Here is a 24,921-nt window from a genome sequence, read left to right as displayed (position 1 = left end):
TCACAGTCGGGCTAATTCAATTGGCGTGAAAAGATACAATTAATGTTGTGACCAAGTGCAGAACGGAAAGAAAAATCCATACAAAACATACATCTTTTCATGCGTAGGCATCGGTAAACAAACTCTGCTGTCTGAATTTGTTAAGTGAGTGTGTGTGTGTGTGTGTGTGTGTGTGTGTGTGTGTGTTCCTGCGTCCACACGTGTTTGTACATGAGAGAGGGAGGGGGAGGGGAAGCCGTGAAGGGGGGTATAGTGTGGGCGTGTATGTATTTTAGGGTGACATTTACCTTGGTAATTCTCGGTTGAGCCTTGGTAATTCTCGGTTGAGAACCTGTGGACTTTTTGTTTCTGTTTTTGGCTCTTTTTTTTTTTGTTTTGTTTTTTGTTTGTTTGTTTTTTGCTCAGTTATTCGTGTCAGACTGTTTCGATTTGCTCCTTTTAAAAGGAACAGTTGGTTATGATTGTTTGAGGTGGGACCAACTTTTCTAAACCGCGTCTCTCTTAATTGTTTTCGACTCCGCTGAAATTATTTGTGCTTTGATATTGGAATATTTTGTTATGTTCCGTTTAGTTTAGCTGTGCGTGCGTTTACAGAGAGAGAGAGAGAGAGAGAGAGAGAGAGAGACAATAAAAAGAAAGGTGTGTGCATATGGCAGTGTTATTCTGTGCTTCAACGGCCCTCAGTGTTTTGCCAGTGTCCATCAGTGTTCCATTGCTGCGTGTTACAAGCAGTCTCTGGTGCTCTGTCATAATGTGATGATCTCGATCTTCCAGAGACACTCACAGAGAGAGAGAGAGAGACAGACAGACACACAGACACACACACACAGAGCACTTTTTTCCCCTCTCAACTGAAAAAAAAAAAATCTTTCAAAAATCCCCTCGAAGTTATCTGTGTCATCGACAGGTACAAACAATGCCGCGCTTCCACCCGGTGAGGAAGGAAGTGCTGGCTGCTTGTTGTTGGAACAGAGCAGATCAGCTTGACACGCACCGCCACTTCCACCCGTGGCTGCTTGCTGCCAAAGGGCAGATCGCTGTGCCATCGGGTGGGGGCATCGGATAGGTCAGACTGTAGTGCGAGTTGTGTAATGGAAGCAGAGGTGTTTTTTGGTTTTTTTTTTGGTTGGTATCTCTGTCCTACAGCCTGGTCGTCGATACCGGCGCCGGCACAACGACGCCTGAGCGGTTTTTGGCAGGCGTCCAAGCTGGTTTGGAGAGTAGGGGTCCTGATCTTCAGGACATGAGGGGGTGGGGAGGATGTAGAGGAAGACAGGGTGAGGTGGGGTAAGGAGGTCGGCGGTGGGGGCGGGGAGGGGGAGGGGAGCGAGGAATTGTGCAGGGGAAGAGGGGGGTGAGGAGGTGTGTGAAGGGGCAGGGTGGTGGGATGAGGGGTGTTGTTTGATCTCAGGATATTGTTAGTCCAAGTGCCACTCGATCTGTTCCTGTCTCTCTTCCCTCCTACGCATATGATGCTGCTGGTGTTATGCCTGAGTGTTTGTATGGCCTATATGCGGACTTTTTTTTTTCCTTCTTCTTTTTTTTTCTCGTTTGTGAAGAAAATAACCATTTGGTGCGCTTTCGTACAACATCATGAGCAGTTTCCTGTCTATCCACTTACGCATTGAAGGAAGAATACCATCAAGATTAAAGTTGTACACACACGCACGCACGCACGCGCAGGCACACAGAAACACACACACACACACACACACACACACACACACAAGCACGCACGCACACACACACCTGCACGCGCAAAGCCATCCCCCAAAATTCTGCAGACATAGGCATGATCCCCAAAACAGCACAATATTTTCACCCAGCGAGTAACAGATACCCTCAGAAAATGTCGTGGCACCCAAAGTGACAGTTATCCAATAATGCCATGTGGATATCTCCCTAAAGTTCAGAGAATCGAGGAGGGGAGAGTGCAGCATTTTTCTGTGCGAGACTCGCTGGGTTAACGTAAGGAAGGAAAAGCACGTGGAGTGTATGATGATGCTGCTGCTGCTGCAGCACACTTCTTGTCCTGGACTCGTTTCAGCTAATTCCTATCATAACCGTTTCGTGGGTGTTGTTCTGGCCCCATTCCTCCCTCTGCTAATGAAGAGCTCCGGGATCTGTGCTGGTTGATGCCTTCCTGGCCTGGCCATCCACTTTCCCCGCACCCTCAGTCTTGTGGTAGGGGCGTGCTGCTTCGTCTTTTTTGCTGCGAGTAACTCGCCCTTTTCTCTCTCCCCCCACCCTTTCTAGTTACTTGTTGATGGTTGCGGGTTGATGGGTTGGAGGGAGTGGGGTTAAGCAGTGTTGGAGAACCTATCATCGGTTATCACATCACCACTCCCTGTCGTCCCCCCCACCCCACTCCCACCAACGGCCCCCCCCCACGCCCCCTCCCTCCGCCCCCCACTTCCTTTCACTATCGTTGCTCTTACGAGCCTTAGATCTGCAATTTACACCTCTGTGGGCTTACCGTCCTCTCACTCCCAGCCCCTCGGGACCCGAAGCTGCCAGCAGTGGCACCACTCCAGTTTATGTGGCAGTCAGCCGGTCCGGCCCCGGCCAGATGTTGCGGGGATGTGAGTAAACGTTGTCACGAGCGTTCAAGAGAGATGGAGATGTGGGACGTAAAACGAAGTGTGCACGTGACCCCCGGCCCGCGCCATCCTCATCTTTACTGTTTCCCTCCACACACACACACACCCCCCTCCCCCTCCCCAAACCTGTCACCCGTCCATCCTCTCCCACTCCACTGTACACGCTTTTTCCCTTTGGCATCCGCCCTCCACTCCTCCCCACGCCCTCCCGCCCCCCATTTCTGTCTTATTCTTTCCATCCAGAGGTATCCTTATGGCAGTCAGTCACAACAGCCTGTCAGAGAGGTTGTTATCACCGACTTCCCCATCCCTCCTCCTGCCCCCCCCCCCACCCCCCCCTCCCTTCTATTCCTTAGTACCGGTCAGTTTCATGGCCAGTTGATGATGCCAGGTGGTGGCAGTTATATCACTGGCGCCGGTAGGTAGATGAATGGCGTGTTGTCTGTCAGCGCATGCTGCATTCCTGGATGACCTGCCGGGGGAGGGGGGGGGGGTTGTTTCCCTTCTTTTGTCCAAACCTATCAGTTGGCCCCCCCCCCTCCCCCACATCCCCCAAACCTGGTCTGGGCTCCTGGCTTTTTGCCCCTTTATTTCACTCTGTAGGTGCGTGCGTGTGTGTGTGTGTGTGTGTGCTGGCAGTGTGTCTGTATAGCTGGCATTCCAGTAGAGAAGTGTGTGGAGGGGTGTGTTTGATGTACATCATCACTTGGCTTTGAAAGGTGGACGTTTCAGGGAGACAGTTTGATTTACGAGGTTTTTTTTCTTCTTTTTTTTTCTTTCTCTTTTTTCTTTTCATTTTAGCCTGATAGCTTTTTGTCTTGAAGCCATTTTTCTTCTTAAAAAAAAAAAATATATATATATATACTTCATGCTTTTCTCTTGATTTTTTTCTTTCATTCTTTTATTCAAAATTTTATTTTTTCTTATGATGGCAAGATACCTGAAAAGTCCCCACTGCAACAAAATTTGTGTTAATCGGGTAAAATGATTTGATATGTGAAAACATCCTGATTGAATATCCTGTAGTTTAGGACCAGCGCTTGCATGTTTGATGGTAAAATTAAAGTTTCACGTTTGTGTTATTTTGGGAACATTAGTCATTTTGATTAGCATTTGTCAGACAGAAATGAAATTAGGAAAGACAAAAAGAAGATAATCCATTTTATAATTTATGTGTGTAAAATTTGAAGCCTTGGAGGCAGACATCATACTATATTGTGTTCAGTGCACCTTACCTTTTGATTTGAGCCTCTCAGGAAAGGACCATCACTTGGGACTAAAATAGAAAAAGAAAATACAGCAATATGAGTCAACACTCTTTACTGAAATGACCTTGCTCGCAATTTTTGTGAGGCAAGCATACCATAAATAAATACCAGTAAATAGGTTGCTTATGCCTGTTGATAAATGACGGACATTTCAGGCCACAGGGTGCTTGAAGCTTTTAGCTTGAAGGATTCAATGCACCCCTGCCTGGAGAGGGTTGAAGGAGAAGTTTTTGGCTCCTTGACATTCTTGAAATTACACCTGTTTGAATGGATTAGGGCGTCTGTGCCTGGGTTTCCATGAAGCAACCACCTGGAACAAAAAAGAAAAAAGAAAGAAAAAAAAGGTACCTTGTGCCCGGCCAGATGTCTGCCTGGTGGTACTTTGGGCTAGAAGTTGGGATCTGGGGAATAACTTAGAATTCCTCTTCGAATTCATCTGTAAAGCAGAGGGAAGGGAGAAGGAAAAAAACAAAAACAAACAAACAAACAAAACAAAAAAAAACAGTCCTTTGTTTATGAGAAGCATTATGCCTGTGGGTTTAGTGCTTGGGAGTCCCAGACTTTGCTGTTGTCTTTGAGGGGGTATGGGGTTCAGGGATCTGGAAAGTGGGGGTGGGGGATAGAGTGAGTATGGGAGAAATGGAATGGAAGAAGCAGTTTATCTTTTCACTGATATTTCACAGTCTTTTCCAGATGTATGAATAGTTTAGCCATCCCTGTTTTTCTCTTTGCCGAGCAGAAGCGACAGGTAATGAATAAGATTGTCAGGTCAAATTGGAAACCTTTTATTTTTAACAGTTTGGTGTACCTGTGAGTTACCCCACCTAAACGCCTATCCCTTCATCCTCCTCTTTTCCCCGAAAGCCTCTCTCTCCCACTATAGCCTAAAAAGAAGAATTCAGCCTAAAAAGATAATTCAGAAAATTGTATTAATGTTTGTGAATAATAAAATATCATGTAATGCATACAACAAATAAACTTTTAAGTTCTTCATTTGTTGGCTGCAACTCCTACGTTCACTCATATGTACACGGGTGGGCTCTTATGTACATGACTGTTTTAACCTGCCATGTAGGCAACCATACTCCGTTTTCAGGGGTGTGCATGCTGGGTAGGTTCTTGCTTCCATAATCCACTGAACTCTGACATGGATTACAGGATCTTTTATATGCATATTTGATCTTCTGCTTGCATATACGCACGGAGCGGGTTCAGGCACAAGCAGGTCTGCACAAATGTTGACCTGGGAGATTGAAAAAATCTCCACCCTTTACCCACCAGGCGCCGTTACCAAGATTTGAACCTGGGGCCCTCAGATTGAAAGTCCAATGCTTTAACCACTTGGCTATTGCGCCCATCAACTTTTAAGTTAAAACTGAGGATATGTGATAATTGTTATCTGTGATTGTTGATATGATTCCAGACTGGAGATTTACTGAGACATAAAATCCAACACCGCCCAGACAGAAGTGAACTGGTGAAACAGCATATTCTTGAAGGTAAGTAGTGAAAGAATTCACACACATATATCTTATGCTCCCTGACACTATAATAATCTTTTAATTAAAATCAGTGCTTATGTCATCTTTGAGAGGGAAGGATAAATCTGTTTTTAATCAGTATGTGTGTGTATGCATGTGTGTTAGGATGTATGTGCATGCACCTGTGTGCATACATCCATGTGTGGGTTTGTGTTCTTGGAATATTATGATACAAACAATTCATGCTAAAGTTACTCTAGATACACAGCTACAAGCTGCCAAACAAGAAGACATGTCATTTCTGATGTCACATGTCTTCAGATTTTGTCTGTTGGATTTTATAGAATGGAAGCAACAACAGTATCATTGAGCAGGTGGCGTTTATCAGATGAATCTGCACTGCAGACATCCAGACTTCGTTTTTAAAACAACAGCAACAACAACAACAAAAAACCCAATGCTTTTATTCAGACACAGGCACTCTTGACCCCTCCTTGGTGGGACGGCAACGGGAGTTGAAGCGAGCACGGTTGTTGGACGGTCTGAGTCACAAGTTGATCCACAGACCTGGGCCTTTGGAGCTGGTGCAAGGCAACATCCTGGTGTCTTCTGACGAACTCAGCGACGCCATTAAAGGTCAGCCTTTGTCTTGTTTTGTGATCATGCTGGACTTTTGTTTGATAGGTTTATTTTTTGGTGTTTCATTTGCTGATATATTGTGGCTGTTCATGTGTGCATCAAAACTAACAAGAATTAGATTGTTTTGTTCTTTGCAGCACTGGCATTCTCTTGGTAATAGTTAGCTGAGAGCAGAATTGCTTATCGTGTTCTTCAGCACAGAGTGGACACAACAGTGGTGCTTGCATGCGTATGCATGCATGCATACACAGACGAGCGTGCGTGTGCAAGCACGAGCGTGCACACATACAGAGCAATCATGTATAAGAAGGGAAACTCATTGAAGTTAATGATATATTGATATTTGATATGATGATTTTATTGCACAAACTTTGACGCTGCATTTCAGTTTCAGAAAGACAAGTGAGTATGTTCTTGCACACACACAAAAAAGTGGGAAGTTGTGCTTATACATCTATCAACTAGCTCAAGCTAATGCACACAAGCTCCATTTGATGTGAGCTATCCCCAGAAACAGTTTTCTATACATGACTGTTCCAGATGGAAAGGTTCAGTTCAGCAAGACCTGTGAAGGTGAGGACCCCAACAACCGCATGCGGCACTTCACGTTTGATGAGGAGAGCATCAGCAGCGACGATGTACCGTCCCCTCCAGTGGACGACTCGAGCCAGTCAGACATCAGCAGCCCCAACTCCTTGCCCTCGGCATCGGAGCTGTCTTCCTCACTGCAGAGGAGCACGGTGGGCCTGGGCTCGGCGTTCAGCTCCAAGGGGGTGCAGCTGGTGTCCCTGTCCACGGGGGGGTTCCACGCCACCAGCCCCCCCTCAGCGCTGCCCTCCTCACCTGAAGTAGTCGGGCCTTCGATCTCAGGGCTATGCACCGTCACCTCCAAGCCCACCCCGTCCTCCTCCTCCTCTTCCTCATACACCAGCACCAGCCCCAGCGGCGGTGTGGGAAAGGTCCGGCCCAAGAAGAACAAACAGAAGCCGGCATCCAAGGCCAAGGTGATCAAGTTCCACGAATACAAAGGTCCACCCAACGTGGTGAAGAACCAGTCGCAGAGCGGCAAGGACTCAGAGACCCCTTATCACATTATGCTGCAGCAGCAGCAGCTGTTCCTGCAGTGGCAGCTGGAGTTCAAGCAGAAGAACATGCCCCAGGTGGTGCCCACCACCTCCCCACAGAAGCTGGCCCCGGACACGGCGGGCCTGGTCTTGGGGGGGATGGCCCAGTGCGCCGCCTCCCCACCCTCTGCCACTGCCACCACCATGGTGGTCACCACCCCTGTCATGTCCACCACCCAGCCCTTCAGCACTCTGCTGTCTCCCCCTACTGGACAGCTTTCACCCCCCTCCACCACCACCACCACCACCTCCCCCATCACCCGCCCTCCTCCCCCTCCCCCACCCCCGCCTCCTCCACCTCCCCTTCCACCACCCACCGCTTCAGGTGCAGCATCCTCCACATCCAGTCGGCAGATTCCCAGTCAAGGCACCAAGGCTAACCCTGTGTCGATAGCTGCTCTGACAATGCCTAAAATAACGGTTAACTTAGAGGAACTCAAAGTAGCTGATCTGAAGGCGGAGCTGAAGAAGAGGAATCTGCCTGTGTCCGGATCCAAGCCCCAGCTGATCGAAAGACTGAAGCCTTACACAGAAGTGTCAGCCGGGGGCGTCCCCAACAACATGGTGGCCAGGTCCCCTCTGGGGTCCAAGAACCCTTCCCCAAGCCCCCCGCGGCCTGCCCCCACCCCCACCCCACCCAGCTCCCTGCAGATCAAGAAGGAGCCAGGGTCAGATGCATTGCTGCAGACATGCTCCATGACCTCCCCCTTGTCCGGCAGCAACAACCCCCTGGTGTCTAACTTTGCCATGAAGCTGAAGAAAGAGGAGCCCATGACCACTGGGACCAACTCCCCCCCTCCACCCCCCACCTCCTCCCCAGCTGCCATGGAGGGTGGTGGAGGGGACATGGGAGTCAGGTCGCCAGACATGTTCAGCATCACCTCCCCGCCCCCGCCTGTCAACCTCACCTTCAGCAGCTCCGTGCTCAGCAGCAGCCCCCAGCCGGAGTCCTCCTCCTCCTCAGCCCCCACTCCGACCCCCATGCTGTGCGGGGGTGGCGGGGTGGGTCACCAGCCTATGGAGCAGTCCCGACCCCCCTCGGCCATGGAGCCAGAGGCTATGGAGACGGAGTCCATGGAGGTGGGGACCACTCACCTGTCGGACTTCAAGGCCATCACTGTGCCCATCTCCCAGCTGCCAGCCAGCATCGCCAAGCCCGCTCTGACACCTGCCCAGCAGCAGCAGGTGATTTATTTGGGGTTTTGGCGGGTGTTTTTTGTTTTCTTTTTCTTTAATACAGCAGGTGTTGTGCAGTAAGTGTATCCACCCACTTGCTCTGACACCTTGAAACTGAAACTGAAACTTGTTGTTTGACTTAAAACTGAGGGGGTCCTTGAACCGCTGTGCCAGAATGGTAACTGTTATTTCTTCACCTGTGAAGCAGAATGCAGTAAAAGTCTGTTCTTTGGCCACATCCACACTGTGCATTGTCAAGAGCTTGTTTTTGATTATTTTTTTATATTAATATGATTATGTAATTTATCAAAAGCTTTAAAAAATATATATTTGTTAATATTAATATGATCATTAGTATTATAACATGTAATGTTTACTAGACAGCTTGTTAGTTTTGTAAAGAAGTGGATTAGTTGAAAAGAGGTTTAAAAAAAAAAGAAAGAAAGAAATGTGTGGGAAATCTGCTGAGCTGTTAGTGAATCACTGGTACACAGATTAAAAATAAATACATAAAAAAGCACACAAAAAAGAACAACAAAACAACAATTAAGGCTCAACCCTAAGAACCGGACATGGGCAGAGGGTGTTGACGATGAATGTACCACTGTTCCAGGTGAACGCCCAGACAGCCTTGCTCCAGCTGGAGCAGCTGCAGCAGCTCCAGGCCCAGGTAAACAGCCAGCAGCTGCAGATCAAGGAGGCCCAGGCGGCGGGGCAGCAGGTGGCGCTGTCCACCACACCGCTAACCGGCCAGCCGCAGGTGCTGCAGATCCACACCCAGCCCCAGTCCCAGCCCCTCCTGTCCCAGTCCTCCCTCCCCATCGGCACCAGCATCCTGCCCTGCGTCAGTCTGCCGGGGGGAGGGGGAGGGGCCGCAGGGGGGTCGCCTGGTGCTGCCCTGCCCACCCAGATCAGCGCAGCCACCATGCGCTCCCTGGGCCTGAACCTGGCCTCCCCACCACCACCACCACCACCACCACCCACCCTGAACGGGACCATCAGTCTGGCGGCAGAGGGAGACGAGATGGTGAAGGCCCAGGCCAAGAAGATCCAGGAGCTCCAGCGACAGCTGCAGGAGTCCCAGCTGCAGCTGCACCTGACCATGATCCAGCAGCAGCAGCAGCTCTTGCTGCACCAACAGCAGCAGCTCCAGGGACAGCCCATGCTGCAGGTACAACTGCCACAGGTCGCTGCCGCCCACACCTCCAGCCAGTCACACCTGGCACAGGTGATTTGGGGTGTTGGCTTCTTTCATTGAGCATGTTCCAGTGCTTTAGACAGCTTTCGTCTTGCTGTGGTTTTTGTTCTGAATTGATATTGGTTTAGAAAAATGCTGGTACCTGCAGTGTATTAGACTAGTAAAGTTGCTCTTTTTTGTGCGTATTTATGTTTAATGTGTGTATAGTCTGTACTGTTACTCTGTATACTTTTTATATACTGTTGATCAGTGTTCAGTAACATCTGAAGAAAAAAAAAAGTACTGAATCTAACTTTTTGTTGATTGGAATTTTTTCATTTGTGGACAGGTTAATTGTCTCTCACAGTTACTGTAACTTGAATCTTTTACTGCACACTTGATACTCATTTGTTCTTGTCAAGTAACAGGAGAAAGGGATGGGAGGGGTTCATGTTTTCCCATATTCTTGAAATGAACAGTTTAACCTTAAGACTTTCCTGGAGCAGTGCAGTTAAAATGCTGCCTGTGGTGAATAACAGTACTGTTTTCAACAACCAAATTTTTGAAGCGAGATTTTGAAGCTAAGATTAACATGTAAAAACTGTAAGCTCAGATAACAAAAGTTTTAGCTACAGTTCCTTAATCTAGTGTTCCTTGATTATCAAATTTCATTTTCAGCAACAACTTGTGTCACCAACGGGGCAGACCATCATCGCACAGCCTCAGGTGTCCCCTCAGCCAACTCTGGACCTTGCTACAGCCCTGCAGCAGCAACAGCAGCTGCAGCAGCAGCAGCAACAACAACAACAACAGAACCAGCAGCAACAGACCATGAACTCTCAGCCGCTGCAGTTGTCCCCGGTGACATGTGTGCAGCCAGCGTCCAGCCTGGTGAACACGGTGCAGTTCAGCTTGACCAAGCTGGGCACCACCTCTGCAGGGAACTCCATCCTGCTGCCGTCTTCGGCCACCACCGCCGCCTCCACCACCACCACTGTCCAGTCTGTTGTCAACCCCACCAGCCAGGCCCCGCCCCAGGTCACCCTGGCCAACAAACAGATCAGCATCCCCACCAACTTCCTCCTTCAGACATCACAGCAGCAGCAGCAGCAGCAGCACCAACAACAACAACAACAGCAACAACAACAACAACAACAACAGCAGCAGCAGCAGCAGCAGCAGCAACAACAACAACAACAGCAACAACAGCAACAACAACAGCAGCAGCAACAGGCTCCACAGCTTTTTCAGCAGAGCTTGTTGAACAGCATGCCTGTTGCTGTGACATCTGCAGGAGGAAACACCATTGACAGTGGCTCTAGCTTGAGTGACTTTCTGAAAAAGCATGCGATGAATCAGGGTGCAGCCAAGTCCATCATGAACTTCTCCACTGCAGCCACCACCAGTACCAGTGCACCCTTTGTGTTCTCTTCCACCCCACCCAAGGTGACCTTGGCATCTGTCAACGGGCTCAACACAGTCAGGTAAGGCAGTTGTTTCTAAAATCTTTCATTTACTGCTTCTCTCAGCTTACAGTCCCATCGCCCTCCCGCCTCGCCTCCCGCCTCACACCCATTGTTGTGTAGATGTTGTGTGCATTTAGAGAACTGTTTGGTGTTTTGATTATGAATAGTTGGTCAGTTGAATGACAAAATACTTTTTGAAGACATACATACTTTATCATGAATTATATTGTTGTATGAAGACAGGTGCTTAGTATTGTGTCAATGCTAATGCTAATAATGTATCTTCAACAGACACTTTGTGAAGATGTGACCAATTTGTGGTACAGTTCATGATATACTCTATGGTTAAAATGATCTAATACCTGGCTAGAAAGTTACATATGAATACATGGATCTGGCGTTTGCAGTCGTACAGTGTCCCTGCCAGGCAGTTTGACGGAGGCGCAGAAGCAGCAGATGTCTCGCAGCCCCTCCAACCCTTTCTTTTCCATTCCGCTGAAGGAGCCTCCCAAGTACGACGAGGCCATGCGCAGCAAGCATCACCAGGCTGTAAGTTGGTGCTCACCTGTCCTTGTGTCCTGTTCCCTTGTGGTGTTTTGTTTCCTGGTGCAGTGTGATGCTTTCAGCAGTTTTTCACACTGATGCCAACTGTCCCGATTTCGTTATATACTTTGCTACTCTTGGTCGCAGTTTGCTCTGGTGTTACGTCAGCATCAAAATTGTTCTGTCAAGTTCTTTTTCAGTTGGCTAGTATCACCCACCTGCTTTCAAGTAGTTTTTTCACGGTGCGCATGCTGGGTGTATTGAGCACAGGTTGGGATGAGTCACACAACCAGTCTCAAGTGATGAAGCTTTAGCTTACAAGTTAGTCAAAGCCAAGCGTTGTACATATGCTGATGTTTTGTATTTGTAGTTTGTATTTCTTTTTATCACAACAGATTTCTCTGTAAGAAATTCGGTCTGCTCTCCCCAGGGAGAGTGCGTCGCTACACTACAGCGCCACCCATTTTTTTGTATTTTATCCTGCGTGCAATTTTATTTGTTTTTCTTATCGGAAGTAGATTTTTCTACAGAATTTTGCCAGGAACAACCCTTTTATTGACGTGGGTTCTTTTACGTGCGTTAAGTGCATGCTGCACACAGGACTTCGGTTTATTGTCTCATCCGAATGACTGTGATCTAGGGTGCGAGTGTTCCTAAAAAAAATTCAGAATATTCCTAAAATCTTGCCAATTTGTTCCTAATATATTTGGTTTTAGTTGGCTAATCTCAGTGATTGGGGAACATTAAGTAACAATGACCTATAGTTATGAATCAGGTGTACAAATGCAGAAAGGATGTAGATTTTCTGGAATCAACTAGAAATCTGGAATGAAAAAAAAAAGTTTGTCCTTTGATTGAATACAAATAATTATATGTTGTAATGATGTGAATTGTCACACAATTATTTTTGAGTTTTCGTTAGTAACGGCAAACTTCAGCTCACTCAAGTATGTCAACCATATCAGTATCAATATATTGTCTCTCCATCTTGCCTCGCACTCATATGGAATGTGACACTGGAAAATCTCTGCAAATCTGTATGTTCCATTTAACCCCCACCCTCCTCCCTGTCTGTGACTTGCTAAGTGTGGGCCTGTGTTGCAGAGCTCCATAGCAGTGGGGAAGGGAGTGAGTGGGGGCAAAGGGAGTCCCGGGGTGGCCAGCCCAGCCTCTGGCAGCAGCCAGCAGGAACTGACCAAGTGCCAGGCCATGGATGATGTGCTGGAGATCCTCATCAGGAATGGAGGTTAGTGGGTAGGCAGGCGTCAGTCTTTTGGGGAGGGGGGGGGTGGGTGGTGCTTATACTGCTTTTTTAAAGTTTTACTCTTGGTGGGGGTTGGGGGGATGTGAGCGCATTTCGTTGTTCTTGTATTTTTCATGGGGTACTTTGTGTGTGTTTGTGTGAAAGTATTTGCTTTTTAAGTTATTTGTTACTGACACCCCTCCCCCACCGCTCTCTCTCTCTCTGTCTCTCTCTCTGTCTCTCTCTCATATGGATATATTTAAGAAGTGTAATGCGCACTCTCTCTCTCTCTCTCTCTCTCTCTCTCTCTCTCTCTCTTATGGATATATTTAAGAAGTGTAATGCGCACTCTCTCTCTCTCTCTTATGCATATAGTTAAGAAGTGTGATGTTTGTTGTCCATCCCACCTCTCATTTCCCCATTAGGCATGATAGAAAAATGATACAGGATGTCAAGGTGTGTTTGATTTCAGTTTCTGTTCTATTCAGAATTGACTGATAGTGTATGTTTCATGTGTTTTAAACATTTTGATGTCATGTTTTGGTGCATAACCTGTGTCAGTGTGCGTGCAAGCATGTGTGAGGATGTGTGTGTGTGTGTATCTTCGCACAAGCATGAGAGGTTTGAAGTGTCAGTGTGTGCATGTTTTGGCCATGCCTGTACTAGGTGTGATGGCGATGTTACAGATCTGCCTCCCAGTGCGGCGGATGAACCCCTTCCCACCCCCAAAGCCACAGAGGCTGGTCCTGTGGCAGGAGGGATCACAGGAAACACCAGTGTCAGTCAGCCTGCCAGCATGGCTGTGGTGTTCACGTCCAGCCCCTCCTCTTTCTCTGTCAATGTCCCCTCCTCCATGCCCTCCCAAAGCCCCTACGAGTCCATCTCTCCCATGCCGGCCATAACCATGCCCCATTCCCCAGCAGACATGCTGGAGGGAGACAGCATGTTGGTCAGCACTGTGGACCCCAAGAGTCTGGACTCCATGGCCTTGGGCAGCAGTTCTCCTCCAGGGGTCAAGGTGCAGCCGCCTGACCACCGCGGCATGAGCCTCAACAGTGAACTGTTGGACCTGCAGGAGATGTTGTCGGGCGACCTCAATGCCATGGACTGGAGCTCTGATGCTGGCTTTGTGGGCCTGGATGTGGGAGAGGCCAGCAAGCACATCGGGGTCTGCTCCACCAGCAGCATGGGTGGTGGGGACAGCGGCATGGGGTCCTCCTTAGAGAACACTCTCAGCGTCCCGTCCACGTCCAATGACCGCAACTCCCGGAGCAGCGTGAACGGGTCAGAGCCGGACTTGACATCGCTAGGCCTCCAGGAAGGGGACAGGGACACGGATATGACGGCCATGAGCATGCAGATTGATGTGTCAGACTGGCTGGACGTCATCATGCCCAGCTCCGGGCTGACCCCTCTCAGTACCAATGCTCCAGTCTCTTTCTCTGCAGACCCCGTCCTCACCCCCAAAACCCAGCAGGAAGTGTTGGACTTGTTCAACTTTGAGGACAGTGACAGTGTCTTCGCTCCCTCCTCGGAGCATGCTGGGGGGTTGTCATTTGACAGGTTGGCTGATGCTAGCACCAGCTCTAGGTAGTGGGGATGGAGAGAGCATCTCCCAGAGACTGATGGTCTGAGAGGGGGTCATCACTGTGAGGAGTGCTGGCTGCTCTGCTCTGCACACATATCTCCCACCACTAAGATTGATTCTGTTCTGCTGACCATGCTGATATTACATGGAATCTTACTGTGGACTGTGCAGACAGGCCCAAGACATGAGGCCAACTGGAACATAGTGGTACATAGATTCTGAAGATAATCAATTTCGAAAATATAATTACCAGGTATGGAGCAGTACTTAATGCAAAGTATACTGACAGTGGAATGAAGATGTAGAGCTTAACAAAAGCAAGCATTTACAGCATTACTGATAGTCTTCGGGTGATTGCAGTGACATTCTGTGACAGAAAAAAAATATGGTTGGTGACTTTATACATTTGTTGTTCACAGATATGACACTAAAAGCCTAAGGCAAAGAGAATAACTAGTCTGACTGTGGTGTTCTTCTGTCCCCAATGTTTTTGTCCAAGAAAACCAAAACCAATACTGATGCAGTTGAACCTCTGTGTGACAACCTTAAAAATATAATGAAAATGGTTAGGGTTTTTTTTTTCCAGGATTGCTTAATATATTGACACAGACGGGCCACATATATGTGGAGAGGAGGAGAGAGGAACAGTGACTGACATAAGGGAGACTTACAGATACAGCTGCTTCCTCTCACATCTCAGCACTAAAAATCTTAACTGTTTGAGGCCCATACACGGTCTCTTGGATAAGTTTTATGCTGAAGTGTGGACAGATGTGAAACAGTCCTACAGGTTGTCAGCAAGTCCCTGTGTGATGTTAAATTCACACACAATTGCCACTCTACCTTCCTATATTCATACTTTTTAGGTTTTTGTGTGTGTGTGTGTGTGTGTGTGTGTGTGTTTTTTTTTGTTTTTTTTTGTTAAATAAGTTTTTTTTGTTTTTTATCTACAAGGATTTTTTTCTTTTTTTGGCCATCACAGTGACAATTTTCTTCCCTGTTGCTGTGAGTTATGAAACAAATTCCACCTTCCAGTGGTCACTGTTCTCTTGTCCTTGAGACCCTCAGAGGCATCACTGTAGAAATGCCCACAGTGATCTGACATTTGTGACATTCATACCTAACCCTCATAGAGGTGGTCTTAATCGAGAACCAGTTTGAGTTCCATGAAGAAACAACAAAGAACAGTCTGGAAGAGTTCCAGTTTCTCACTGTTCTGTTCATGACACTTTCGTTACGGAAAAAAACCAACCACCACCTTATGTTGTTGTGCTGAGTCATTTAGGGACCACAGCAGCTGCTGTGGGAAAACTGAGTTCTGAAAACATTACTTGAAGACATTTCTGTAAGGGTGACAGGTTTGCTGTGGAAATCACCCCCTCAGAAAGGCTAAAGGTCATATCCATTTTTTTGCTGGTCTATTAAAATCGCATACAAGATAAAAATACAGGTGGGTGTAGCAACATTGGGAACAAATGTGAATGCGAGTTTATGATAAAGAAAACTGTCGGTCTTGAGGTAGGCTGAGAAATTTTTATCTGGCGTCAGCTTAAACACATAACAGACTATGAGGAGGTTTTTGGTTGCTGGTTGTAGCAGGGAAGAAGTTATTCTACAGAGATCTGAAATGTTGCACACACATTTGGGTTGGGTTGCTGTGAATCTGCAGATGTAGAGCGGTTGTTATGAGAGGTTCCACTGTATCACCGTGTTCTGGAGAACTGAAATCAAATGAAATCTCACAAAATGTATTACAAATTTTTTTTTTTTTTTTTCTAAAAAAGATTTAAAAAAAGAAGAAAAAAAAAGCAGCATTGTTTTGCTTAACTGTGGAATGTTCATTGAAGATGAATGAGGATTTGTTTATCAGTTATTCTGTGACTGATATGAATATGATAGTGGAAAGAAACAACATTATTGTTTTCAAATAAATGTTGAATTCAGAGGACACTGGGCTGGTTCTTTGATAAATGCAAAGGTCATTTGGCAGTAAAATGTTAGGCCTACCTAATGATCTGATTTGGGTGGTCATTCTGATCTTGGGGTGTCCACACAAAAAAATGAAGTGTGCATTTTCTTTTCTGATTGTTGTCTCGAAGGAGAGAATACCTGTGAAAATGATGCCCATGATGGCAAGGCAGATTCATCAAAGTGGATTGTTTTGAACTGCACACATAGAAAGTGCTGCATTCATCAAGTCAGAGGTGGTGCAATTCAGTGTTGGTTCTGTGATGGTGGCAAATTCATTGCTGATTAGCATATCATCCATAGCCAGACTTAATCAAAAGGATTAAATTTACACATGTACATTGAGCGACACACGCACACATACACAAAGTTAGACTGATGAGGATTAAAAAAAAAAAAAGAAAAAAAGATAATGAGTAATAGAGAATGTTTTGGTTGGTTGAAGTGTGTGCTCTGCTGTGGAGCAGTAAACTGTTTGATTTGTGCTGTATATCTCCTTGTGTTTTTTTTGTTTGTTTTTTTTTACATTTTTTTCATGAGAGTTTCATGAAAATGTGTGTGCACTTCTTTTTCATGCAAGCATGTGTATGTTGCGTATGTGTGTGTCATTATTGGTGTGCAACTGGTTTCCTATGAGTGAGCTGTTAAGGTCTGAAGGAGTGGAGCCCAAGGCGTTAAGAGTTTTGTGATGCTAACCTATGGACCAAGTGCCTCTCCTGCCTCGCGTTGTTTGTTCCTACTAAAGCGGGAAGGATAAATTTACTGGCTGGTGTAAATGGTTGATATTTTGTGTGAGCTGTTGCACGTGGTATTGTGAGTTTTTCCCTTTTTTGCTCTTTCTTTCTTTCCTCTTTTTTTTTTGTTTGTCTTCGAGGCTTTTCTTTGAATGATGATGGTCAGATGAAACTGTAACTCCTGAAAACCTGTTGCGTGAATACTTGTAGAATTGCCAGTTTTGTTTAACCTGTACCCTTTTGCAATGTAACTCACTGAGGACTGTACAAAATTTTATTGCAAATTATTTATATTTTATTGTGGCTGCTTGTTCTTCGTAATGCACTATCCGGTTGATGCTTTTGTCTATAGTTTGTGATGTTTTTTCTTCTTTTTTTTTTTAATTATATATATATATACTTGTGCCCCTGCAATGGATCTGATGTATATAGTGGATGTTTTTGTTTGGTCCTGTTTGTCTTTCGAGTGATGAATATACACGTATTGCCCATTGGAAAGTTCCCATTTATAGTTCTTATAAAAACTACATAGATAATCACCCAAGAGTGATAAGATTATAACAAAAAATAACAAACATGGAAAGGAGAAGGAAGAGCAGATGGAACATTGAAACATATTGACAGGTTTCTGTTGTGTTTTGTTTTTGTTTTTGTTTTTTTGATTTGGGTACTTTATTAACTTGCATCAGGTTAGCTGTTTATGGATGGCTGAATAAACGCTTTTCCTTTGTTTTGATATTATTCACTTCAAGTCAAGATATATCACTGTTTTTTGGGGGGTGTTTTTTTTTTTTTGGGGGGGGGGGGGGTGTAAGGGGTTGGTCGGACTAAAGGACAGACGGAAAAGTTGCTTTTACTTAACTCCTAAATGGGGAAAGGCCCACAACAGTCAGGCTCTGGACCACTTATATTGTTTGTTGAACCAAGCTGCATTTTCTGACATGTAACGATTAGCCAGAAAGTGTACGTAATTAGTTGTTTGCGAGTGTTTTTTTTAATATTTTTATTTTATTTTTGGTTTTCTTGTATCAATACTTTTCATATTAACTTGCACTTTATTTATTTAACTCTAGATCTTTTTGTGATTGATTCAAATTCCCATATACTTTCATAAGGACTGCTTGTGAAGTTGTTGGGTTTTTTTTCTTCCGGCTGATTTCCAACTTAGTAACACCCTAAGGTGATAGATTGATCAGGATCTGAATGTTCAGAGCATTATTGTAAACTACTGTTCTCAAAACTCACCAGTGTGGATTCCTGAAGGTGCAAGCCAGGTACAGGAAGGAAAAGAATGCTGAGATTAAGTCAGCACTGAGATGAGCAGAAGTGAACCTTCTTTACAGTGGAGATAATAAAAAGAGAGAGAGAGAGAGAAAGAAACAAGAACAAAAAACATTGGGAGAAACATAGTTTAAAAAAAAAAAAGAAAGCAAGCCCATGTTTCTAAATTTTTAGTTCTGCTGTTCTAGGTTGCTATACCTGTTTTCTTCTGAAGGCAGTGAAAAGATGTTTTGTTCCCTTCTTTCCTGTCTTTTTCTTCTTCTTGGGAATATGAAAGTGTCAGAAATAATGAAGGCATAAAGTTGATGAACAGTACGGCAGACACAGCAAGACTGGCTTTAAGTGCCACTCGGCCTTGAAAAAGAGAGTAGGGGTTTTGGGATAGGAATGGTCCTGTTTGGCTTCTGCCCCACCCCACCCCCAGTGCAATACACAATGCATTCCATGAGCTTCTGTACTGACAGTATCACTGGGATTCTCTTTTCTGGTTGTTCCACTGCTTCTTCTAGACAGGCCACATAGTCCGTCGTTTTTTGTTTCACCAAATCATTTAATTTATTTGTTAACTTATATTTATTCACTGGTTTGTGTGGATATTTGAAAGGATGGGGTGTTTGGTTTTCTCTGCACTGAAAAACTCTTCTCCTGGTGACAGCCATGATGATTTGGGACCATTCTTTCTTTGTCTCTGTCCTGATAGACCTGCTGAAATGGCTTCCTGTAACACACATCCATGATCTGTATGTCTGTTTATATATGCATGTGTTCACACACACACACACACGTGAATACTTAAACACACACACAGACAGACAGACACACACACACACACACACACACACACACACACTATGTCTTTCTGTCTGTCTGTCTGTCTGTCTCTCTCACTCTGTCACATCTGATATGATTCATGTTATGTTAATAGCTATATTAGATTCCCACCTCCCCCATCAGGTACCCTCTGTAATTTGTCAGTCTTTCAATAGCCCTGTCAAGCAAATCCGCTTCCTTGTGCCATTTGATACTTGCCTAAAGGTCTGTGTACTGCTATAACTTATAGTTTACATCATTTCATTGCTTCTGCTTTTGCTTCTCATTCAGCCACCACACACTTTGAACATTGTTTTTGCCAGACAAACTACTTGACCGTGTGCTTAAATCGTGTGAACCCTACGCTAATTGTTGAAGTCGGTCACCCTGAGTAGTTTGGGTGTGTAGCATATTCATCCCAGTTCCATCTCCATGTCATACCATGTCAGATGAAAGCTAAAGTGTCCTGGGGACGCTCTGTGCATGACAGTCATAGGGCAGACTGTATCCAGTCTATCTGTGCAAGCTGAATTCCAGTACAGAGTACACCATGGATGTTCCATTGGTAGAGAAATGGTGCTGTACGTAACGACCAGCACCAAACGCTTTTGAGGACCAAAGAACAAGAACCAGAAACAAAAGCAAAAAAAAAAAAAGAGGGAAAATATGCAGCAATTTGTCACTCATCTTGCATGACATGCCAAGGTGAAACCACTATCATCTGTTGTACTTTTCATTTCTTCTTCTTCTTCTTCTTGACATTTGGCTTCCCTGTTTAACTTCTCTTGATTTTTGTTAACAGTTTGCATGCCTTACTATTGTGGTAACTACATGTCTGAAACTGACTAACAGATGCAGCAGGACTTTTTTACGCCACAGATTTTTGTCCGTATACTGTACTTGGGAGCTTGATACCATATGACTGGTAGCTTTTTACTGTTCCTTTTTTTAAGGCCTTTTGGGACCATAGATGTTCATGATATCAAAATGTCACTGTACATGTGACTGCATACCCAACATCCCACACTCCCCTCTCCTCCAACAAATCTTCACCTTTTTGTTTTTTCTACTGTTCCTTCTCAGTTACTGTCAATGAATCTGACCAGTCAGCCAATGCTTATCTCTCTGGACTGGCTCCATTCACGCAGTCATTGTTTATGAATGAAGTTTACACCTGTATGATACACTGTCAACATTGGGTTGACATTCAGGTGACCATATCGCATCCCTTCTTGTCATTTTTCTTCCCAAGTGAGCAGGTCTTTCTAGTTTGTACATGCTGTTTTTGTCCACTGGTACACTTCGTGCTGCACAGGAAAAGCAACAGCTCTGTTTGCCGTCCACTGTGAGAACAGGACAGATGTGCATTGAATATGTTCAGCTTCTTGAATGTTTCTGTGTGCTGGAAGAGACATAAAACCATGTTATGTTTGGAGATGCATAACACCCATTATATGTGGAGCTGAGTTTTTTTTTTAAATTTTTTTTTTTTTTACCAGTTTTACAGGGTGGAGGAAAAGGAGATATAAAATCTATAAATATAGTTATGCTGTGATGAGAGATGAGTAAACCTGTACTGTGTTTGAATATATATCAACTTTATGACAGAAGATAGACAGAAAAATAATCATGTATCTGTCTATATTACCACTGACAGTCCTGGTAGTTTGATCCATTTTTTTAATATTAGGGAAGTAGTTGAAGATAAAACACAAATGTGTGACTGCATTCATGCAGTATTCTCACTCCACTTCTGCATCTGTAGACTGCATCTCCTGTGTTTGTTGCAAAAAAAAGATACCACAGCTTAAGTTACAGAGAGGAATGTTTTCAGAAATAAGATTGTGTTGGTTCAACTCCCTGTGTCGAATGTAGGTGAAGGCAGCCATCAAGGTATTGTGCATACAGCTGCCAAACCTTTAGGCTGATAATTGCTGTGTGTGCAGTTTTGACAATCTGTGCAAAGAATCTACTTGAATACAACCATGGTGAGGTTGTCAAGCCCAACAGAAAGAAGTGATGGTCAAAAGAGGATTATGGTGGTTAAAAGTCAGGTGTTATAAAGCTACCTTCCTGCAGTCATAAAAACGGTTTGAATTGCTTTTTTTAATTTGTTTTGTTCTGTTTTTGTTTCATAACACATCCCATCCTGTATGTATTCCTTATTTAAGGCAGCAACTTTGTCACTTTGAAAGATACGCTTATCATCAAATATCTGGCCTTGATCTTGTGGCATCGGAACACGACTTCATTCAGGCGCAAATTTCCTTATGTGTACATGCACGCAGTGGAAGAACATTATTCCCATCCTTTCCTGATTATGATCATTTCTCCAGCATGTAACCCCATCCTTTTCTGTTGATGAGTGTTTTCCGATGGAGACAACTGTCAAATATTGCCACATGTATATCATATTGGAATGACGCAACCAAGACAGTTTCAGTGTACATGTCTTCCTGAAGCATGCCTGTCTCTGGCAGCCCACCTCCAAAGTGCTGTTAGTCGACTTGCCCCCTTATATTGTACTGTGAAAAGCCAAAGAGTGGGACTCTGGACAGACTTGTGAGCTGTTTGCGAGTCCTGTCATCACCATGTTTATGATCTGAACCTTCACTGAACATCCCTTGGCTGTCACCAGGTTAGCTCTGAGAGTGGCTGATCACTGTGTCTGTTGACCATGTATTTATTGCATCAGTGTGTCTCTTGTCTTCTTTCACCGTGTGAGAAAAAACAACAACCCTGCATGGCTTGTGGCTTCATGCTGTTTCAGTTTGGAAAGGATGTGCATTGTAATTGTGTCTTTGTGTGTGTGTGTGTGTGTGTGTGTGTGTGTGTGTGTGTTTCATATTTCCTGTATCACTTTTTGTCTGAGATGATAGGTGCCAGCATAGTTTTTCGACTGAATTATTTCAGTTTCGATTCAGTTCAATTTCGAATACTTTATTTTCTGTTTCAACCGAAACAGAAAGTTACTTTTGGCTCACTCAAAATGCCCGCCAGCAAATAAATAATTAAAAGTTTTTGTTGTTGTTTTTTTTTAGTCACAGGAATAGATAAGATATATGACATGAAACACATTCAGTCTTATGTCAATTAATGATGGGGTACTGAAATTTTATCAGACAATATATTGTCTGATTAGTGTCACAGAATCCAATGATATGTTTAAACCATATGTAAATATGAAAAACAAACTTTTTTTTCTTTTATTGAATTGAACTGTTATGGATTAAAAACAAAAATTGGAAGAACAGAAAATACCACATAGGTGATAACCACCAAAATACAAATCCTTTTAATTATTATTATTATTATATAACTACTACAAATACTATTGTTATTATTATTAATAATAATATTATTATTGTTGTTGTTTTTGTTGTTATTATTAGTCATTCAGTATGTCTTTGTGTATCACTCCACTTGTTTGTGTTTTTTTTTTTGGTGACATTTGATCTACAGTAATTAACATTCTGTGGACTGTGTAGTTGATTTAACAAATTAATCTAACTGTTCAGTGGTGTGGTTCAATGTGTAGTACTTGATCATGAAAAAAACATTAACTAAAGTGTAAATGCAGCTGGATTTATTCTGTGAGTAAAGTTGTGTAAACTGCAGTAGCAGACAGTCTGAATTGTCTCCATCTTTTGGGATAATGATAAGTCATAATCAGAAAAGATAATGAAGTTGTTGGTTTTTCAGGCTGATTATTGTGACATGCCTGAATCACTCATACCATTATCTGTGTTGTGTTTTTGCTCTTGTTTTCAATGTGTTTATAAGAATTAAAACTGTTTTTGATGTTTCTGTTTGTTTTTTTTAAATTTTATTTTAAGAATGTTAAATATTGTGAGAACAGCTGCAATCTTATAGTTTTATCTCTTCAGACTGGCAGAAGCCAATCAATAGCATCTCTCTGGCTAGGGTACTTTATAGGAGAGTTTGGTTCATTTTTTCTCTTATGAGTTCTCTCTTCTTATTTCTATTTTCAAAATAGAAAAGATATTTCACTGATCCTTGTGCTGCAGTCACACTTTCCACGTATCCACATTGTATTACACTCCTTTTAAGCATTTGTATTACTTTTCATATCCTTTGCCATTTGTGTATTTGAATACACAGTTTTCTTTAAGTATAATCACGTTATTTCAGGTTTTTCTGCGAATGGCTCACAATTCAGAATGGCTTTGTTTACCAGACAGTGGGAAATCCCCCCTTTTTTTTCTCAATCTTCAGACTGTTTACATGTTTTGATGCATGTTACTTACTTCATGAAAAGGAATCATATGGTCATTTGTTATTCAAACACTCGTTTGCAGTGAAAACATGATAGCAAGCAATCAAAATAGTCGTTGATGACTAAAAAGTGCATGTACAGAATGAGAGAGGGGAAAAAAAAAGTAGGCCTTTTTTTTTCTTCTTTTTTTTAAAAGAAATATGAAATGTAAAGTGTTTGAGGGCTCATGGGTGAATATCATTATGATTTATTTTATATGTTTTTTCAGGATGTGTTTATCTGAAAAACTTTTTTTTTTTTCAACTTCTGTACCGCCAATCATAGGAATATATAGTCGCATGAGATAATATGTTGCATAATAACTTGATGCAAGGAAACGGTGATGAAGCAAAAGGCACAATATAGCACTACATGCGTAAGTTTAAGTGCAATTGCAAAATGCAGCTATGCTACATTCCGGATGTATGAAGCCATCTTTGCAGGACAACCACCTGAATTCTATCACAATAAAATGAGTACTATATCCGAACAAATGCCGAAACACATTGGCAAAGACAGGGGCATACAATGTTCATTGTATGCGTGTATATATGTGTCCGCATGTTTGTAGTTATTTGGTGTTTTTGTGTGTGCATTCCGCTTGGTATCCTCTGGCTGGATTTGTTACCATTCCTTTATTTATTTATTTGGTGTTGTGTGGTACCAACCTGCTTAGATTCTCTTGCATTATAATAGACTGGTGTGTTTCTTTTCTTTTCTTTTTCGTTTTCCTCTCTCTCTGGGTAGCACTTTGTCCCAAATCTTCTTTCCCATTCTGTGTTGGTTTGAATGGACTGTAAACAGAATAGGAGAGGCGAATACCCCCCACATTGCACACTGAAGGATTATTTGTTCCCATCAAGAACTGAGTGCTGTTGTGTGTTTGTGCTTTTCCTTCACTTTGGACTTTTTGTCTTCATGGACTGTTTTGTATGAGCTTCAGGTTCTCTCAACATTGCAAAAAGGTTATGATTTAAAAGAAAAATGTTGTCACAGACTTTTTTGTTTTATTTTTATATATAGATTTTATTTTGCTTATTATGTGTGTGTGTGTGTGTGTGTGTGTGTAAAATAGTAATGAAAGCAGCATGGTATGACAGAAGTTGATACAGTACCACTGATCCATTGTTAAAGGACAAGGATGATTTGAGTCATCTGTGGTCCGAATAAAGGTGATGAAATGTGTGAGGAAAAATCCTCCAAGAGGCAAGACACTGTGTGGTCCAAACAGACAAGTTTGCTCTGAGAGTTCTTGTGATCCGTCTTCCCAAGAAACATTTGAGGGAATTCAGGAAGACATGTTTGTCTGCCAGTATTACATGCTCACATGAAAGATGCACATTTGATGTGAGATGGGGGAGATGGGGGGATGTCACCTTGCAACCATGAAATTGAGGCAATCGTTTTGAAATGTTGTTGAATTGTGTTCTGTTTTCTTCTAAGTGATGGGGAGTGTACTTTGTGCAATATAGAAAAAAAAAAAAAGTGAAGTGAACTAGGCCCATAAAACTCCTACTTACACACACGCACACCACCCCTACCCCATC

The 24,921-nt window shown here is 43.8% G+C and overlaps 1 protein-coding gene across 3 annotated transcripts in view; it reads left to right on the top strand.

The window, feature by feature from the left end:
- LOC143292811 (uncharacterized) overlaps window positions 1-15,206 on the top strand; it is a 100,776-nt gene extending 85,570 nt beyond the window's left edge. For 2 of the 3 annotated variants that reach the window (XM_076603404.1, XM_076603402.1), the window contains 8 exons: window positions 5,292-5,367; window positions 5,821-5,985; window positions 6,529-8,297; window positions 8,902-9,516; window positions 10,144-10,949; window positions 11,339-11,480; window positions 12,579-12,720; window positions 13,404-15,206. In XM_076603404.1, the coding sequence (XP_076459519.1) occupies window positions 5,292-5,367; window positions 5,821-5,985; window positions 6,529-8,297; window positions 8,902-9,516; window positions 10,144-10,949; window positions 11,339-11,480; window positions 12,579-12,720; window positions 13,404-14,311 (4,623 nt within the window). In that variant the 3' untranslated portion in view covers window positions 14,312-15,206. The remainder of the gene's footprint in view (window positions 1-5,291; window positions 5,368-5,820; window positions 5,986-6,528; window positions 8,298-8,901; window positions 9,517-10,143; window positions 10,950-11,338; window positions 11,481-12,578; window positions 12,721-13,403) is intronic. The other variant, XM_076603403.1, reaches the window with a different exon arrangement.
- Window positions 15,207-24,921: the final 9,715 nt, after the last annotated feature.

The sequence above is a fragment of the Babylonia areolata genome, chromosome 18 (genome assembly GCF_041734735.1).
Source record: "Babylonia areolata isolate BAREFJ2019XMU chromosome 18, ASM4173473v1, whole genome shotgun sequence".
Taxonomy (NCBI): Eukaryota; Metazoa; Mollusca; class Gastropoda; order Neogastropoda; family Buccinidae; genus Babylonia; species Babylonia areolata.
This window is presented reverse-complemented; position numbering and strand designations above follow the sequence as displayed.